Here is a 21,229-nt window from a genome sequence, read left to right as displayed (position 1 = left end):
AGTCCCAGTAACTTGAGACATGATGAACCTAGGGAGTGTAGCTCTGCGGCGTTCCCCTGCTCCCTCATCAGCAGGTGGTGTCTCACCCCGCCCAGGACCACGGCCTCTGACCCCTGCAGTAGTTGGACGCACACGTCCACGCCCTCGTCCTCTACCCCTAGCCCTCGGGTTAAACATTTTCCAAATTAAAGTGTAAACTTTTAATTTTTTTTTTTTGTGTTTATTTTTTTTTATTTTTATTTTTTTTTTAACAAAACGATGCTATCCTATTGCTATGGCTAGTTTCTAACCTACACTGACAGCACACAACTGGATTTTGTGCTGTGCCTGATGAGTTTGAGCTATAAAATGAAATAAAGGTAAGAAAAATAAATAAATCAGCAGACTCTGCCTAATTCTAATCAAACCCCTAATAAATTGTCCCACTTCGGTGTTTGAGGTGGATATGCGTGTCACTAAGAGCTAAACACAACGGTCGCAGGTCTCCCAGCAAATTCCTCACAATATGGTACTAGCTGCACTACTAATGCCAACAAGCCCAGCCACAAGCAAACAAAAAAAGGAAAATATAACGCTATTGTAGGCCTAAGTAAGCCGTTGGGGTTCTCCTATGGCTATTTTGTAGCCGACACTGAAAGCACACTGCTTTGCAAGATGAGTTTGAGCTATAAAATGAAATAAAGGTAAAAAAAATAAAATAAATCAGCAGACTCTGCCTAATTCTAATCAAACCCCTAATAAATTGTCCCACTTCGGTGTTTGAGGTGGATATGCGTGTCACTAAGAGCTAAACACAACGGTTGCAGGTCTCCCAGCAAATTCCTCACAATATGGTACTAGCTTCACTACTAGTACCAGCAAGCCCAGCCACAAGCAAACAAAAAAAAGGAAAATATAACGCTATTGTAGGCCTAAGTAAGCCGTTGGGGTTCTCCTATGGCTATTTTGTAGCCGACACTGAAAGCACACTGCTTTGCAAGATGAGTTTGAGCTATAAAATGAAATAAAGGTAAAAAAATAAATAAATCAGCAGACTCTGCCTAATTCTAATCAAACCCCTAATAAATTGTCCCACTTTGGTGTTTGAGGTGGATATGTGTGTCATATGTGGATATGTAGCAAGTCCCCCTGCAAATTCCTCACAATATGGTACTAGCTGCACTACTAGTGCCAGCAAGCCCAGCCACAAGCAAATAAAAAAAAAAATGTATAACGTTATTGTAGCCCTAAGAAGGGCTGTTGGGTTCTTGTAGAATCACTCCTGTCTAACACTATTCTAATAGAACAGCCTAACGCTTTCCCTGACCAGCAGCAGCTCTCTCCCTAGCGGCATCCAGACACAGAATGATCCGAGCAGCGCGGGCAGGGGCTAGTCTATTCCAGGGTCACCTGATCTGGCCAGCCAACCACTGCTATCGACGTGTAAGGATACCACGTCATGCTGGGTGTAGTGCAAAGTCTCCTGGCTTGTGATTGGCTCTGTTTCTGGCCGCCAAAAAGCAAAACGGCGGGAGATGCCATTTTCTCGAGCGGGCGAAGTATTCGTCCGAGCAACGAGCAGTTTCGAGTACGCTAATGCTCGAACGAGCATCAAGCTCGGACGAGTATGTTCGCTCATCTCTAGTTTTAATATATTTAAATTTTTTTAAAAACATGGTGTATGAAAAAAAATTTGGTTTTGCCATCTTCTGAAGCTTATTACTTTTTCAGACGGTGTCATTTTCATTACTACCATTTGCAGTACAATATGACCTTTAGATCACTTTTTATTAAAAGCTTAAAAGTGGCGTTTCGGACACCTGGGTGATATTTTCGGGCATTCACCACCATAACATATGACATAACAGTTATGAAATTTTGATATAAAGGGCATTTTGGGATGCCGGCATACCTAAAATGTGTGTGATTTTTACTGTTTCTTTATTTTTGTACCAATTCTAGGAAAAGGAGGGTTATTTGAATTTTTAGGTGTTTTTTAGTCATTTTTAATTTTTTTACTTTACATTTTTTTACTATATTTTAGACCCTCTAGGGTACTTTAGCCTTAGACAGTATTATTGCACTACCACTGTATTGCAATATATGATGTTTTAACACATGATTTATTACAATGTGCCACTGGCATATTGTAACAAAGCTGCAGAAACCATACAGCCTCGGGTCTTACAGTCCGACATGGCAACTGATCGCCACCCCTAATAACAGGGGTGGCGAACCTATGGCACGGGTGCCAGAGGCGGCACTCTGAGCCCTTTCTGTGGGCACCCAGGCCATCACCCCAGAATGAAGTTCACCAGACAGGACTCAAAGAATCTGCCTGCAGAATATTCCTACAATGATAGGCGAATTTGCCCTCCTCCTTTCAACTGGGTTGGTGTCCTTGGGGGGCTGAAGGATTGAAAGTTGTTAATGAACAAAGAAAAATACATTACTGCTTAAATTGCTGCGCTGTGCTTGAAATAAGACAAAGAAAGGAACACAACAGAGGACGGCGCCTCGGGTAATAACGTCTGGTACCACACTGATGTCTAGATAAAAGGAGGTGCTCACCTGAGGATTTCTTGTAACTGTGCTCGTAGAATATGATATATATGAGAAGAGGTTCTTCTTCTTGATAAGGTCCAGAGAACGTTGTTGGGGTATGTTTTTAGGGCGCACACTGTCCTAGCAGCTCCCACAGTCAGGAGGGACCGGCAACGTCAAAGGCGTCCGGTGGAACAAAATTTAAATGACGAAAAAAAGAGAGTACCCTGACTTTCGCAGGGCGCTGACAGTGCACTTCCCAAAATTATTTAAACAATACCCTTAGTTATAAAAATATATTTAATCTATTAAAATACATACATAAAATATGTCCAAAACGTGACGCGTTTCGGGTGTGCAACACCCTTTCTCAAACAGAGGACAATAGACAAGGTAACACAATGACATTCATATATAGTGTAAAGAGAAGATGCAATTGACTCACATGATTACATGCTGATCAGGATCCAGTTTCCGGGTTCGCATGCCGGAAAAAAACCGCGAAACGGCAGTGTGTTAGTGCGCCTGCGCGGTTGTCACTGGGGCGCCGGATGTTTAGCCGGCATACCATGGCAACGCTCGCGCACATGAGGTAAGTATAAATAAACATAATTAACGGAGCATCACAGCGCAATTAAGCACTAGTGAGTATAAGGGAAATTAACATTATTAATGGGACGCTTGATTGAATAATAAAGGAAATAGAATATGGTGAATGATTAAGTGTTGGGGAAATACCGATTATGTGTATAAAGGGGGATGATTTAAGGAAGAAGTGTACCAAAATGACCTGTAGAATCACAGGTCATTGGTAGATGATGTCAGTAGTAATCAACAACCTCAAAAAAGGTAGTGATCCGGAATAAAAATATTGAGGAGTAACCTAAAATATTGGGAAATGATTATTCAATAAATATACATGAGTATAAATAATTAGATATACATAATATAATAAATTTCTAAAATATTAAAAGGAATGAATCCATGGTTGCATTATTTATACCAACATACGTTCCAGATTAATTTACAAAAATTATGAACATATAAAACACTTAATAGGTATGAATCTAAAAGAATAGGTATGAATCTAAAAGAATAGACAAATACATTCGCCTACACCTAAATAAACTTGATTCCAACAAAAAAACAATGCACATGTAATATAGTAGAGTATAGTAGTAGATGCGGGGAAGGGGGGGGGGGGAGAGAAAAGGGGGGGAAAAAAAACTATGTTACTCAAGGTTGTGTATACGGTGTTCTCTAGTATATATTCTCTAGGCTTTCATTAAGACCTGCGGGTATCAAACTCTGCATTTTATATATCCAATACATCTCACGCCTTTTGAGATGGTTGAATCTCTGTGGAACCATAGGGCCGATGTGTTCAATCGGAATTATACTAAATTCTCTCATATTGCAATCGTGGTGTGTAGCTGCATGCCGTGACACACTATGTAGGGTGAAGCCATTCTGAATATTATGTCTATGGGTATTGAGTCTTTCCCTTAGGGGCTGGATGGTGCGTCCAATATACTGTAATCCACACTTACATTCTATAAGATAAATAATGTAGTTGGATCCACAGTTTACAAAACTTTTTATTGGATATGTCTCCTTCGTTATATTGGACGTAAATGTCTTCTGCCTGTGTTTTATGGAGTCGCAACACTTACAGCGTGCGTGTCCACATTTGTAGCTGCCTACAACTTTAGGGAACAGTGTGGTTGGAGGATTTACGGTCGTCATGGGTTTTAGACGACTAGGGGCCAGGATGTTCTTAAGTGTCCGGGCCCTCCTGAAAGTCAGGCGTGGGTTTTTGGGGATAATCTCCTTTAGGTATGGATCATGTAATAAGATGTCCCAATGTTTCTTCAGGATATTTCTTATTTTCTTACTATCCGAAGAGTAGGTCGTAATAAAATTTATATCAAAAACTTCCTCTCTTTCTTTTTCTTTTTCTTTTCCTTTGGGTTGTAGGCAAAATCTCTGTGTTAGTTTGCCCGCTTTCTCGTTGGCCCTTTTAATCAAAGTAGAAGGGTAGCCCTTTGCCCTGAATCTTTCTGTAAGGACTCTACTCTGGACGACGTAATCCGAGTCGTCCGTACAGTTCCTCCTAATTCTTTTGTACTGCCCGTAAGGTACATTAGTCAACCATTTTTTAAAATGGTTGCTGTCGAATCCCAGGTAGCTGTTGCTATCAACTGGTTTGAAGTAAGATTTTGTCTTGATTGCACCTTCGGATGTGTGGAATACTACCACATCTAAAAATTCAGCGTTATTTTTCACTACATTACATGTAAACTCCAGTGCCCATTCGTTCTCGTTAATGTCTTTAACAAAATTCCTGGCTTCCTCCTCACTCCCTTTCCAAATGATGAAGACGTCATCTATAAATCTTTTGTACAATTGGCAGTATCCAAAATCTTTATGTTGGTAGATGACCTGTTCCTCAAATAAACCAACATAAAGATTCGCAAAACTGGGAGCAAATTTGCTCCCCATGGCGGTACCCCTTTTTTGTAAAAATATCCTGTTCAGAAAAGAAAAATAATTATGTTTGAGAATGAACTCAGTGGCCCGTAGTATAAAATTGGTTTGAAGGTCGATGACTGAGGGGTCCTTATTTAGGTAATGGGAGATGGCATGGATCCCGAGGTCGTGTGGAATGTTGGTGTACAGTGAGCTGATGTCCATTGTAATAAATAGCCAAGAATTATCCCATTTTTGTTCGAGGACATGTCTAAGTAGGTCTGATGTATCGAGTAGGAAAGCATCTAGACCCCTAACATACTTCTGTAGGTGTAGGTCCACATAGTGGGAAAGGTTAGATGTGAGAGAATTTATACCCGATATGATGGGTCTACCGGGGGGGTTTGTCTGGCTTTTATGTATTTTAGGTAGATGGTAAAAGAGGGCCATAGCTGGTTCCTCCGTCTTCAGATACTTATGCTCCTTGGCGTTCAAGATCCCTACCTCTAGACCTTCATCAAGAAATTTGTAGAGAGTTGTTTTAAATTCCAGGGTAGGATCATGATCTAGCCTAGAATAAAAGGCCTTGTCGGCAAGGAGACGTTCTGCTTCTAAGGTATAATCCGACCTGTTTTGGATGACAATTCCCCCCCCTTATCTGCCGCCTTTATTACTAAGTGCTGTCTATTGGCTAGGTCCTTGAGTGCTAACCTCTCTTTATATGTTAGGTTATTCTTCTTCTTAGTCTCTACACTCTTTATAGCATGGAGGTCCTGAAACTCCGTGGACACCAAACTATAAAAAGTTTCCACAAAGTTCCCTTTGTGGTGGACCGGATAGAATGTGGACATTGGTTTTAGATTTGTGTGTTGAAAGAGTGTATCCGGAGAGGTTTCTTTTGGCTGGGGAGTGAACTTAGAGGTAGTGGGGTCTTCACTGTGAGTAGTGGGGTTAGGGTTACCAATATTGTTATCAGTTAGGTTGAAATGTCTTTTTAAAGTTAATTTCCTGATGAATTTATTGAGATCAATGAAAAGATCGAAGTCGTTTGATCTAGACATAGGGCAAAAAGAGAGCCCCTTTTCTAGAAGTGTGGTCTCCTGTATTGTGAGAGTATGATTGGACAGATTGAAAATCTTAACTAGATTATTTTTCTTATTATCCTTATATACTTCTAATCCTGTTACTACCTGTTCCTTTTGTATTTGGGGGTCTCTACTAGTGAGTCCTCCTGGGATGAGGCTGTGTCGATGTCTGTTTTTTCCTCCTCTTCTGCCTCTCTTGTGTTGTTTTTCCTTTTGAGGCTTAGAGGGGGGGCTGGAAATACCGTCTCTTTTAACACTGTTTTTAGGGTGTAGGGGTGTAATAATTTTTGTTTTATTTCCCCTGGTAGCCCTAAAAAAGACTCGGTGTCATTGAGTGAAGGTAAGTCCTCAGATCGTGTATAGTCCAACACTGTTCTTTTGATGTCACTTTCATTAAGGGGTGTGAAGAATTGTTGTTGGTGTTCTCCCTGTGGGCTCCTTGGGGAAGGGCTCGCTCCATGGGTAGTTAGTATTGAATCATTAAGATCGAAGGTATCTGTGTGAGGAAATTTACCTGATGGGAGTGTAGGTTTGGGAATGTTTTTCATGAGTAGATCTATCTCTTTTTGATCCTTACTCTGGAATTGGGTTTCTTGGGGATCAGGATTTAGTGATGTAGTAGGTATTTCTGGTTCGTTTGTACGTGCCCAATTAGTTGTATAATGTTTGCCCCCCCCAGGTACAGATTTGGTTTTGTGAGTATAATTAGTAGTTGATTTGAATGTTCTAGAGGATGTCTGTGTTTTCTTCGGATGATTCTTTTTATATTTCTTATTGGGACCACTGGGGGAATCTGTGTGTACAGTAGGTATCTTGTTTACGGCTGTATGTATGTGCTGCTCGTTATTATCATGCGACTGGTGGTTCCTTACACTTACTTGGTCCCTGTTCTTGTTTTTCAACCAGTATTTGATGTTATTAGACCCATAATCCCTACGGTCCCTAGCTAATTTGCCTAGTTTCCTACTCAGTATTTCTTTCTCAAATGTTTCTATATTCATTGAAACTTTTTTATCTAATTTAATAAATACAGAGGAATGTTCAAAAGGAGTTAGCTCAGTGAGAATGTCATCTATTCTCTTAGTACAATCTGATGTAAGGGATAGTCTCTTTTTAGATAGAATATCGAGAAGTGCTGTAGAACAGTCATGTAAAACGTTATCCCAAGCCGCTATAAAAGATTCATCGTTTTTGAAGGCCGGCTCTGGGCGTAACCTTAAGCCCCTTGGGATGATTTTCTCATTTATATAGGTGTCCAAAAAAAGTTTGTCCAAATGATGTTGGGACTCTGCTTTTCTCCATTTTTCCAACTCAAAGAATAGGTGTTCAATCATTTTTTCATCGGGCTTATTTTCTTTTGGTGGTTCACATACCTGGATAGCTTCTTTCCATGTGGTTCTGGTGTAGATGGTAAAGGCTTGTTCCCTCTCGCGGAATCTCAATTCTCCTTTAGACATTTTTTTTGTTGGGCAGACTGATGTATCCTGGCGACCAAAGTCCTCTCTGTTGGTCTGTACCCGGATTCAATTCTGAACCGGCAAATGGTGTGCTTGAAATAAGACAAAGAAAGGAACACAACAGAGGACGGCGCCTCGGGTAATAACGTCTGGTACCACACTGATGTCTAGATAAAAGGAGGTGCTCACCTGAGGATTTCTTGTAACTGTGCTCGTAGAATATGATATATATGAGAAGAGGTTCTTCTTCTTGATAAGGTCCAGAGAACGTTGTTGGGGTATGTTTTTAGGGCGCACACTGTCCTAGCAGCTCCCACAGTCAGGAGGGACCGGCAACGTCAAAGGCGTCCGGTGGAACAAAATTTAAATGACGAAAAAAAGAGAGTACCCTGACTTTCGCAGGGCGCTGACAGTGCACTTCCCAAAATTATTTAAACAATACCCTTAGTTATAAAAATATATTTAATCTATTAAAATACATACATAAAATATGTCCAAAACGTGACGCGTTTCGGGTGTGCAACACCCTTTCTCAAACAGAGGACAATAGACAAGGTAACACAATGACATTCATATATAGTGTAAAGAGAAGATGCAATTGACTCACATGATTACATGCTGATCAGGATCCAGTTTCCGGGTTCGCATGCCGGAAAAAAACCGCGAAACGGCAGTGTGTTAGTGCGCCTGCGCGGTTGTCACTGGGGCGCCGGATGTTTAGCAGGTCTTAATGAAAGCCTAGAGAATATATACTAGAGAACACCGTATACACAACCTTGAGTAACATAGTTTTTTTTCCCCCCCTTTTCTCTCCCCCCCCCCCCTTCCCCGCATCTACTACTATACTCTACTATATTACATGTGCATTGTTTTTTTGTTGGAATCAAGTTTATTTAGGTGTAGGCGAATGTATTTGTCTATTCTTTTAGATTCATACCTATTCTTTTAGATTCATACCTATTAAGTGTTTTATATGTTCATAATTTTTGTAAATTAATCTGGAACGTATGTTGGTATAAATAATGCAACCATGGATTCATTCCTTTTAATATTTTAGAAATTTATTATATTATGTATATCTAATTATTTATACTCATGTATATTTATTGAATAATCATTTCCCAATATTTTAGGTTACTCCTCAATATTTTTATTCCGGATCACTACCTTTTTTGAGGTTGTTGATTACTACTGACATCATCTACCAATGACCTGTGATTCTACAGGTCATTTTGGTACACTTCTTCCTTAAATCATCCCCCTTTATACACATAATCGGTATTTCCCCAACACTTAATCATTCACCATATTCTATTTCCTTTATTATTCAATCAAGCGTCCCATTAATAATGTTAATTTCCCTTATACTCACTAGTGCTTAATTGCGCTGTGATGCTCCGTTAATTATGTTTATTTATACTTACCTCATGTGCGCGAGCGTTGCCATGGTATGCCGGCTAAACATCCGGCGCCCCAGTGACAACCGCGCAGGCGCACTAACACACTGCCGTTTCGCGGTTTTTTTCCGGCATGCGAACCCGGAAACTGGATCCTGATCAGCATGTAATCATGTGAGTCAATTGCATCTTCTCTTTACACTATATATGAATGTCATTGTGTTACCTTGTCTATTGTCCTCTGTTTGAGAAAGGGTGTTGCACACCCGAAACGCGTCACGTTTTGGACATATTTTATGTATGTATTTTAATAGATTAAATATATTTTTATAACTAAGGGTATTGTTTAAATAATTTTGGGAAGTGCACTGTCAGCGCCCTGCGAAAGTCAGGGTACTCTCTTTTTTTCGTCATTTAAATTGCTGCGCTGGCACTTTGCAATAAATAGGTGGCTTTTGGTTGAGGTTTGGGCACTGAGGCTCTAAAAGGTTCGCCATCACTGCCTTATAACATCAAAGGGAGTGACGATCAAAACAAAGATGGTGGTGCTCATGCGCCCATGCTTTGTCACCGGTGGTGGAGTTAACACCTTCAATCGGGGTGTTAACGATGGGTGTTTGCTGCAATATGCAGCAAACCCCACGTCTGTATGACGAGGGCTCACACATTAACTAAGATTAACAATGACGCTGGGTTAGACATAGGTGACATTATTAATGATCCCATCCATCCACACCAGTGCAAGAGCACGTGCTAGACTGTGATAGCAGAGGATGAAATATTAGGGAGATCCACCTAAATGTTCATCTACGTTTTCAATGATTAGAGTAATTTATTTTTTAATAAGGGCATATAGAAAGAAGTTCTTAGCCTGATGGTGTGTTGTAATAAAAAGACATCCAAACCAGTGGCCAGAAATCCTTTTTAATATGGAAAACTATGCTATGACCTTCGCTTGTCCTTTGTGAATATTGTAGATAAGTCTTTAGAAATACTAAGCTGTTTCAGGCTTTTATTCTGCACATATTTTCCACTAAAATCTAAACATCTCTGTAGATAATGATCTGTTTTGTCCACAGACCTAGAGATTTGTCTTTAGCTGTACATTGTGACTACTCAAGAAAAGCGTTACAAATTGTCAGATTTCTCTAAATGTTGTGGGGTCAGGACACAAATGTATAATGTAATCAGTAAAGTAGTGTAGGATGACGGTGCAAAAACTTTACCCTTACACTTCTTGTCTACAACTTTGCTTATACCGTAATTTTAGTATAAATGTGATGTTTACACAATAAAGATAATTTTTAACCCATTAGATTACAATTTTACACAGTATTATCGCTGTTTTAGCTCCTATCAATCAGTAATGGTCAGTGTAAAATTCCAGAGTGTGGGTGGGGACCCTCAAAGTAGACACATTGGGGCACATTTACTTATCCGTTCCCCGGAGTTCACAGAAAGGGCATTGTTCGATGATAATGTACTGATTCACTAAGATTGTGCGCCCGATATCATGTATGTGTCGCTTCCCTGCTCAGGTCCGATGGAGTTCACCTTCTTCTTTGTGGTGCAAGTGCTTGGGACAGAATTTAAATGTCAAATCTCACGCTCAGTCCAAATCAGTTGGATTGTCCGACGGCACTCGCCTCCCCCCACCCCCCACCCAATTTTTTTTCTCATGAAAACCAGCGAAGCAGCACCAAAAACAGTTGCATGCGATACAATTCCAGCGCAGACACCTGTTAAATACCTGTCAAAGCCGTGTAATTCCTGAAAATGGCGAACAGACCGATGAAAGTGTGATCTGCGACCCTTAGTAAATAAGCCCCATTATGATCCCTGTAGTGCTATGCAATGCTTTGTGCTGACAATGTGCTTAGATTATCAGGGTCCAAGGTTTATCTACACTTTCATTTAGCTTCTGAACAATCTACTAGTATCTGAAAAAGAGAGATCAGAGATGAGAGATCAGTGAGATGAATATAACACACAATGACACTCCAACTCATAGTATCATAGTATCCTAGTATATAAGGTTGGAAAAAGACACAAGTCCATCAAGTCCAACATTTAAGAATTAAACAAATGTCTTTTCCTCATAATCCGTGATATTTTTTTCTCTCCAGAACATGTACATAGAGTCCGCCATAACAACCTCCTGCGGCAGAGAGTTCCATAGTCTCACTGCTCTTACAGGCGTAGAGGATTACCCCTGTCTATGGTGATGGTAGAATTGCCTCTCCTCTAGGCGTGGAGGATGCCCCTTGTACTGGTCACAGGCCTAGGTATAAAAAGACATTTTTATACCTAGAGAGATCCTTGTACTGCCCGATCAGGCATTTGTACATTATAATGAGGCCTCTCCTCAGTTGTCTTTTTTGTAAACTGAATAATCTCAATTTCGTAATCTATCAATGTATTCTAGTCCCCCCATTCCCGTAATAATCTTGGTTGCTCTCCTCTGCACCCGTTCAGTTCACACTGGTGCCCAAAACTGTACACAATATTCCATGTGTGGTCTGACCAGGGATTTGTATAAGGGCAAAACTATGTCTTTATCATGAGAATCTATTCCTCTCTTGATATATAGTTCCATCGTCTCACTGCTCTTACATTAAAGAACCTTTGTCTATGGCAATGGTAGAACCACCTCTCCTCTAGGCATGGTTAAGGTATCTTTGGAGAGATCCTTGTACTGCCTGTTCAGGTATTTGTACATTGTAATGAGGTTTTCCCTCAGCCATATTTTTCTGAATAACTGAATAACCCCAAATATTGTAATCTGTCCTTGTATTCTATTTCCCCCATTCCCTAATAATCCTGGTTGCTCAACTCTGCAACCATTCCAGTTCTACTATGTCCTTATCATGAGAACCTATTCCTTTCTTGATATATCCCTTAATTTTATTTGCTTAGCAGCAGCTGCCTGACTCTGGTCACTAAAATTAAGTTTACCATCCACCAGTCTTTTTCAGCTGCAGTTTTACTTAGTAATTGACTGTTTAGAACATAATTTTACTTTCTGTTTCTAAATTCACAAGATTACATTTATCTACCTTAAACTTGATCAACCATTTCTCCACCCATTCCACCAGCTTCCACAAATCCCTCTGTAATGCTATACCATTGGCCTCAGTATTAATTATTTTACACACCTTAGTATCATCTGCAAATATTGAAACTTGACTGTGTAAACCCACTACACAGTAATTGATAAAAAAAATAACAAGAAGTAGTCACAATCTATAACTAAGCCAAATGCTTACCCAGATATACATATTTTCCCCTAGTTTTATGTACCAACCTTTTATGCAGCACTGTATCAAATGCTTTGTAAAAGTCCAGATGTACAACATCCCACCACCTCCCAGGTCCAGTCTGGAAAAGCAGCCAATCACATTACTCTGACAGGACTGATCCCTCATAAACCCATGCTAATGCATGGTTATGAGGTAATGTTATGAGAGAATGGCATCTCTAACAAACCCCTCTAACAAACAGAAGTTAGACTCACAGGTCTGTAGTTTCCAGAATCGCTGTTGATCCTTTTTTGTATATTGGCACCACATTTGCTATGCGCCAGTCCAGTGTAACAGAACCAGTCCTCAGGGAATCTTCAAATATTAAAAACAATGGTTTGTCTATCACGGTACATAGTTCATTCTGTACCCGGGGTTGTATACCATCTGGGCCTGTCTATTTTGGTGGTTGTGAGGTGACGCTGTACACCTTCCTGGGTTAAACTGTTGACATTCCAAAGAGAATTTACACTATTCCTCATCGTATATTGCACCAGGGGATTTTCCTGGGTAAAGACAATCGAGAAGGTGACATTCTATAGATTGACCCTTTCCACATCTCCCTTCACCATGACCCCCAGGTTACTCTTCAGAGGGCCCACACTCTCCGTTTTAGTTTCTTATCATTTATATACTTGAAAAATAATTTGGTATTATTTTACTCACCTTGGCAATATTTCTATCAGTCTCTATTTTAGCTGCCTTTACCTGTTTCTTACAAAGTTTATTTTTCTCTCTATAATTCTGTAACGCCTCATCGCTACCTTTGTGTTTATCTTTCTCGCTTATTGTTCACTTATTGTACTAATTAACCAAATTGTCTTTTTCTTTTTTCTCTTTTTTAGAATACTTGTGAAAATGTCCCATTTGGACATCTGGGGGTGCTTTTTGTTTTTGAGAACATTGTCCTAGTTTATGCCTAGGTCCTCCCTTAGCTGCTGAAAATGTGCCCTCCTCAAGTTTAGAGTGTGTGTCGCTCCTATACTAACAATCTTAGTAAAGCATAATATAAAATGATTGATATTGTGGTCACAACATGTAATTAATCAATGTTGGATACAATGAGGTCCAGGAGTGCCCACTCCCCTCTTGTGGGCTCCAGGACTAGTTGCAACAGCTAATTGTCTTTTGTTGTTGACAAAAACCTGTTGCCTTAAGTTACTTCACCATTCTTTGATGCTATATCCATTTGACTTTTCAGCAGTTCCTATGCTGCCTCCATTATCTTTGGAGCCTGCTATACACAGTCAGACACAGTCAACCTGACACACATTCAGCTCTGCTATACTGCTTTCCCCTGCTATAAAGATCTTATCTGTTGATTGTATAGTAAGTTTCCTCATACTGCTGCTTCAATCATACAATGGAGGGCTCCAGCATATCCTACTGTATGCTTATACAGTTGAAGGTGTCGCCTTGTTCCTGTTATAGCAAAATTAACATCATAATAAAATAATGATATCTGCATGGCTAATGCTGCTTGTTGCTATATAGTACACATATATACTGTGTAAGCAACATATATACTACATAAGTAAGTGGACTCTTAAAAGCTTGATGAGAAGGATGTTTTAGCCTTCACTTGTTTTAGTTTTTAAATATCTTTGCTCCTCATATCTTAGCTTTCTCTTGCCTTTACCTGGCTGTCTAATCAGTTACCAGCCTAACTAACCTGATTATTTACTTTAGCCCAATTCCTGTTTGGCCTGCTCGGCTTGGTCAATGCCTCCTCCTCACCATGCTGTGGATCACCCTGGTCACATGACATGAATTGCTGAATTGAGAAGGAGCCATTGGACAAGGGGAGGAGCCACTGGACTCGGTCAAGCAGGACACTCCCTCTCTGACTCGCAGCTAGGTAAGATAACAAAGTTATTTTTAGTTAAAAGAAGGGTATTATTTAGCTAATAGGGCTCTGTGGGAATCTGTTACTAACTGTATTTGTGAAAAATGTGGTGACAGGTTCCCTTTAAGACTTTTATATACTGCATGTTGGAACCATGGAGCCGCTGGAATCATCAGAAGCCCTTACCACCTTCTTTATCAGATATGTGATTGATTTAGCAGTACATAATGGCCTCTTTAATAAGAGGTAGAAAGTGACAAAGGAACTCATACAAGTACAGTCTACAGGAAAAAGAGTCCGTAACTGAAGCTACTTGTTATTTGCTAGTTATAGCTCAGGAGAAAATAAAGCCATTATATAGCTCCACATTTCAAAGTAAAGATTCCACAAGAATATTAGGGCAGGGGGTTAAGATGATTAAAATAGGTTCATATAGAAAAGGGTCAATACTGAACAATAAGGAATTGCAATAGGAGTTATTAATGTAATGACACATAAGTCAAGGACACAGGGTCTGGTTAGTTAAGCCAGAGGTTATCCAAGCAAATATTGATTGGGTTCAGTCCTTTTTTATCTTGTAAGTTGTCGCTTTATCAATAATGCTGTGTATTGGCTTCTTTCACTTTTAGGACAGTTGTTTCATTTACTTTGTGGTGCAGGGAAAAGATGATAGATAGGTAGATAGATAGATAGATGATAGATAGATAGATAGATAGATAGATAGATAGATAGATAGATAGATAGATAGAGAAAATTTCAAGCAGCACCATACACAAATCCATGCAGGGTAGGTGCACACCAATTTGAGACTGTGCAACCAAAATATGACCGGTCCTACCAAAATATACAAAGAAACAACAAGCACTACATTTCGGCCAATGAGCCCTTTTCCTGCTTGAGAAAGGCTAAAATGTAGTGTTTGAAATAAACACAATTTTCTCTTTTTGAACAGATATATAGATAGATAGCTTGCTAGGTAGATGGATAATAGATATATGATAGATATAAAGGTAACAGATGGAATAGAAAGAATCAAAAAATCTGTTTTTACTTTAATTGGAGTGCTGCCCATTTTTTGCTGCTATTATTGGAGGATTTGAGGCCCGGCCTGAGGACGCCTGCACCCACTTACACTATATACAGATTGCGCTGCTTGAACTTTCTATACATAGATAGATACTTCAGGAAAATCCAAGCAGCACAAGTGGCAGATAAGTGGGTGCAAGCTCAAATCAGACCAAGCCTCAGGTCGACCAAAAATATGTAGCAGAAAATCAAGCAGTGCTCCAAATAACTGTTAAAAAATTGTTCTTTTATTCTATATCCAAAAGGTGCAAAGTTTCGGCTCAATAGAGCCGCTTGAGAAAGGCTCAGTTGAGTCGAAATGTTGCACCACTTGGATATGGAATAAGAAAAGAACACTTTTTTACCACTTATTTGGAGTACTGCTTGGTTTTCTTCGATAGATAGATAGATAGATAGATAGATAGATAGATAGATAGATATGAGATAGATAGATAGATAGATAGATATGAGATAGATGGATAGATAGATAGATAGATAGATAGATAGATAGATAGATAGATAGATAGATAGATAGATAGACGATATATAGCTGCATCTGGTTAACAAAGGCAGCATAAGGTCTATAGTCATCTTGTAGACATACTGACCGGGTGGCAGCTCCACTATATTATAGATTTAGACTGTGGGAAAGAGGGAGTTTTAGAGATATCTTTAAGCAGTATCAAAAGGTTTGCAATTTTTTCTGTTATCCAACTATTTACCCCTTCCCCGTTATCACAGCACCCAAGCTCAGTTTAGTCTTTGTTTTTGCAAACCTTAATATTTAACCTCAACAAAACCCCTTTTGGAAAGGTTATACAGTGTGTATAATAGTTACGATGAAGACCAAACACAAAAACAACACTATGAGCCTTAGGGCTGGAGGCTGGGACTGTAATTTTTATGCCATGCAATCGTAGCTTATCTATTTTGTAACATGTGCATATAAAAATTTAGGCTACAAGAAAGACAAATAATGTCTATTGATCTTGACAAAGTGAAAATGGATCAATATGCTCTAGGGACCCATTTCACGCTCTAGTGGAAATTACCAACTTATGGGTTTAACCTATGTAACAACAGTAAAAAAGATAATAAATAACATAATTTCGCTCACCCAGCCAGTCTGTTTTATAGCCAGATTACTAATCATGTATTTTGCAGTGGAAGGAGAGCCTATGGCCCAGATTTATAAAAAAGTAGTGCTTAGTGAAGTTAGCCTCACAAATGTGCAGTGTGCGCCAGATTATTGAATATTGCTGCATGGTCTTCATGAATCTGACGCCACCTGCACTGCTCCGGCAGAGTACACCAATTTTTTTTGGTGCACCTTTAACATAGAGTATGTGAAACTATTCTTTCGAGGGTCAGGAAGTAAAGGTTCTTCTTAACTAGAGACTGTCAATTAAGACTGCCGTGTAGGCATGTGGAGACTTATAGCCATTGGCTATAAGTTCCTTCACTATACAATCCAAATGACACAATGACAGAGATTTCTGTAAAAAAGAATTTTAAACTTTGCAGAAAAAAATATTTGCATTTCCATATTTTTACTTTGGTTTTGTTTGGTGTCATCTTTTGCAAGCTGATTTTCATTGATAGTATTTTGGCAACTGTATGACCTTTGATCTGGTGGGGAAAGTGCCCAGAGCCTATGGCTTTGTGAGCTGGTGCCAGAAGCATGGCATAATAGTACTGCACAGGGTGGGGAGGGCAATTCACTGATGCCTGTGCAGTACTTACGCCCCCCGTTGGGAAAATAATCTTTGGAACAACCTTCCTCTGTGGCTGAAACGGAAGAAGTCTGCAAAAAAAAAAAGAATTGGATGCCCTCTAACATCTAAATATGTAACTTGCCTCTTTCCTTTCAGCCTTGTCCTTTGCCTTTTCATCCTGGACTTGCCTTGATAAACAGTTTTTTATTATCTTGATAACTTTGTAACAAGGTAATCATTTCCTATTTCTTTTTCTTAATAAAATATTGAAGGCGAATGTAAATATATTTCAAATGTATGGCAAAGTTTTATGTCGGAAGTTACAAAACGGCACATCTTCAGGCTAAAACTGCATTTTTAGTTCTTGCCTGAAGTTTGAATTTTAATATTTTCTAAATGAGAACCCATCAGTGTTCAGATATGTTTCTGTAAAATTATGGACTTGTAATATTCTCTAGCATAAACTAAACCCTGACAACTGCAGAATTGCACCGTCAATCTACATGAGAACCAGATTGGGCCCAGCCTCAGATTTCTATTTCTCATAAAACCCATACCTGTTCGCATACCATATTAGATAAATTCATAGGGGTTTCTCCAGCTCAAGTCTTACAAAAATTACTTCCAATCTGGTCGACTCCATGTTACCATGAAGAGCAGCACCAAACTGACAAAATAATAAAAAATGTGAGCAGAAGAGGGTGAGACACTAACCAAGTTTACAACCAGATGGCAACACAGTACAGAATGAGGAGGTCAGAAAACAGAGAAAAGGGTAGGCAAATAAAATCTATGTCAGGCAGAATTAACACATTGGGGCAGATTTACTTACCCGGTCCATTCGCAGCGCGTTCTCTGTGGAGGATTCAGGTCTTCCGGTGATTCATTAAGGTAGTTCCCCCGATGTCCACCAGGTGTCGCTGCTGCGCTGAATTCTATTGGAGTTTACTGAAGTTCACCAAGCCAGGCCGTGTGCAGGTAAGCGCGTGTCAAGTGACACATTTTTTAAAAAAAATACGGTGGTTTCTCCGAATTTGACGGGTTTTCCGACGGCCACGCCTCCCGATTTCCGTCTTGTGCATGCCGGCGCCATTGCGCCACAATCCGATCGCGTGCGCCAAAATCCCGGGGCAATTCAGGGAAAATCGTCGAAAAACTGTAAAATTCGGGGAACCCGACGTAAAAACGCGATTGGGGTCCTTAGTAAATGACCCCCATACAGTATGTAGACCCAATCACTGCCAGGGAAGTTTAGCCCCATGGATAGTATTAAAGCTGGCTAAGGAACTAGGCTAAGAAAACCACTCAAGATGTAAACCCTTGTCTACCACTCAGGACTCAGGACTCCAAACAGGCAATGTGACAAGAGACCTCTACAGCTTCATAGGCTGAGCTCTAGTTTTCTGTAAAGGTCAATATTGAGGGCAGTGATTTGCTGCAGATTTAAATTGCCCTGAACAGAACATCACTAGACTGAATGGGACATACCAGCTTCATGGTATCTTCTGAAGAGGACATTCACGCTTATTATAATTATTTTTATATAAAGCTGCATTAAGACAACATTGTGAGATTTTTATATTCACTTCAAGGGTAAAACGTATAGAATAATGTTATCTAAAGAAATGAATACATAATCAAGTATTCGGTTAATAAATAGATTTTTCTCTATTGCAGTTTCTTATTTGTGGAGTTTGTGGAATCTTCTGCGCCAAAAAGAAATCAGGACTCATAGTAAGTGCTTGTTATAATAAAGATATTGGGGGATATTTATCAGGACCTCTGCGCAACGCTTATTGCTAGCTTTTGCGATCATTTGCCCCGATCCGCCACCTTCACGCCAGTGGGGCGTGGAGGGGGGCGCGGCCGGACGGGACTGGGCCAGAGCGGGGCGTTACTGTCCCAGCACCTGCGCACTTGCTGTTGCCGGCGACTTTTCATATGTGAAAAGTCGTCGGCCGCGTTCTTTTCTACGCCAGGGCCTGCCTGGCGTAAGATAAACACTTCACAGCCTCCCGCCCCGATACATCAAGAGGCAGAAGCAGAAGCCTCTTGATGTATCGGTCTGCAAATTTGCAGCGGAGGTGCTATCATAGATAAATATCCCCCATAGTGGGGAAAAGTAGAAAAGTATGGTGCTCAGTGTTAAGTTTGCAAGCAGTAAAACATCCTCCTACAAAGTGGAAATTATGTTCCAGGTTGTTAACCCTCTCCTATCCATATTGATTGTTGAGTAAGGCCTAAAGAAGGGAACCAGACGTTATAAAATAAATAAATAAAACTAATTTTAGAGGTACAACATCATCTACCATTGAGTCAACCCTTAATTCTGCTGGGTAGACCCCATGATTATAACTATATGTTTATAAGTAGCTCTTCTCCTTTACTTTAGCTGTAAAATCAACATTTTTTATGCTAATGAAACCCAAGTATTATATGCCCGGGGAACACCTCTTACACACTTCCCTGCTCTCTGCTGCTCCCCTTACCACTGTCTGCCAGAAATAGTGCAGGAGCTCAGAAAAGATACTCACTATTGCTGCAATATTTATGGCAGACTATGGGAGGGGGGAGCGGCAGGGAGCAGGGAGACAGGAAGATGTGGTGCATGTAATAGCCAGAGCTCCTGGGGGCTCTAGTGATGCCCCCAGAGCCCTTGGGATTCAATAGCATAAAAATAAAGTTGATTTTTATAGCTAAAGCGAAGGAGCAGATCTCATAATAAACATAGTTATAATGACAGTGCTGGGGTCTACCCAGCAGCATTACGGGTTACTCTACCACTAACTAAATGGTAGATATCCTTTAAATAATACTTAAAGGGAACTAGTTAAAATAACCCACACTAACTAAACATATCTTCTAAAAGTGCTATTATACCGTAGTAAAACTATCCCTATACATTCATAAAGTTGAATCACCATTTATGCATATTCATGTTCTTCTGGGTCAGCCTTGCCTCCAGCTTCCTGATTAAAAAGGGGCATGCTTTCTCTTCAGCCGACTCACTCAGCTAAGCTACCTCATTCCCCCTCCCTCAGGAATGAGAGAGACACTGACTCACTGAAAAGAAATCAACTCCCTCTTTCCCCCACCCTTAGGAATTCTATTCAGTGAGTCACATACAATCAGCACCTCTCATTCATGAGGCTAAGGGGAATGAGGTAGCTGATCCAGCTAACCCTTGTGAATAAGGAAGATGGAGACATGGCTGAAGGGATAGAACAAAGCTCAAAGGAAAGACGATGATCAGACTCACATGGAGTCATTTGCATAAATGGTAGGTCAAATTTACAAACAGACTTGGGCACATCTACTTACCTGTCCGAGGAGTTCACCCAAAGTGCATTGTTCCGACAATAATGCACTGTGCCGTGATTTACTAAGCTCGTGCGCCCGATATCCTGCATGTGTCGCTTCCCCGCTCAGGTCCGCGGAGTTCACCTTCTTCTTCCCGGAGCATGTGAGTGCTTGATCTTGCGACACAATTTGAAAGTTAAATCCCTCGCTCAGTCCGAATCAGTCGATCACGTGTGACACAATCCCCAGTTAAATACCTATCAAAGTGGCTCAAATGCTAAAAAATCTCTGAAAACCCGACAAAAGGGCGGCGACGGGACATTAGTAAATAAGTGCTACTGTGCAACTTTACAGGCATGGGGAGGAAGAATATAGGGATAGTTGTACTGCTGTATAATAGCAGTTTTCAAAGATGTTTAGTTAGTGTGGGTTACTTTAACTGACAGGTTCCTTTTAATAAATTAAATGAAAAAAAGAAACATTATAAAGATAATTATTAAAAAAAAAGACATAATTTTAGAGAAAAATTATAAGTAAACATTTAATTCTGTACAAGGGCTTTCCTTTCACCACCTGAACAGTAAATATATTATAAATAATTTAGAATGTGGTGCAGCATAAATGTAAAAAATATGCTGTGTTCTGAAAGCCAAAATTAGCCGTGTCCTTGTGGTGCCGATAACAAAGGCCTCTATCTTCATTACCACTTGATGTCATTGTTTCATGCAAATCTTAAAATTCATATGCTGAAATGTACAGTTTTTTTTTTTTTGCTTCTCTTACATAACCTCCTTTCTGTGCCACTGTACCCTGCAATTTCAAAAGAACAGATTGTGCTCTGGGTGCTCGGAGCTTGGTCAAATCCAATAAAGGACATTTTCCTAAAATGAGATAAATTGCCAATAAATGGATATTATAGAGCTGTATTCTACCTTGTACCTGTATAATCTAGCCAACCATTTCTTAAATTCTGGTGTGTGAGTTTTTAATGGTCATATTAACCCTTTAAATCTTGTTTAATATTAGGGAAATCTCATTGGTGTATAAAAATGTATAGTTTTGTGATCCTACCA

General features: G+C 39.9%; 1 protein-coding gene across 4 annotated transcripts in view; it reads left to right on the top strand.

The window, feature by feature from the left end:
• TMEM196 (transmembrane protein 196) overlaps positions 1-21,229 on the top strand; it is a 40,756-nt gene that overhangs the window by 11,477 nt on the left and 8,050 nt on the right. For all 4 annotated transcript variants that reach the window (XM_072153812.1, XM_072153810.1, XM_072153811.1 and 1 more), the window contains exon 2: positions 18,534-18,590. In XM_072153812.1, the coding sequence (XP_072009913.1) occupies positions 18,534-18,590 (57 nt within the window). The remainder of the gene's footprint in view (positions 1-18,533; positions 18,591-21,229) is intronic.

This window comes from Engystomops pustulosus, chromosome 5 (assembly GCF_040894005.1).
Source record: "Engystomops pustulosus chromosome 5, aEngPut4.maternal, whole genome shotgun sequence".
NCBI lineage: Eukaryota > Metazoa > Chordata > Amphibia > Anura > Leptodactylidae > Engystomops > Engystomops pustulosus.
This window is presented reverse-complemented; position numbering and strand designations above follow the sequence as displayed.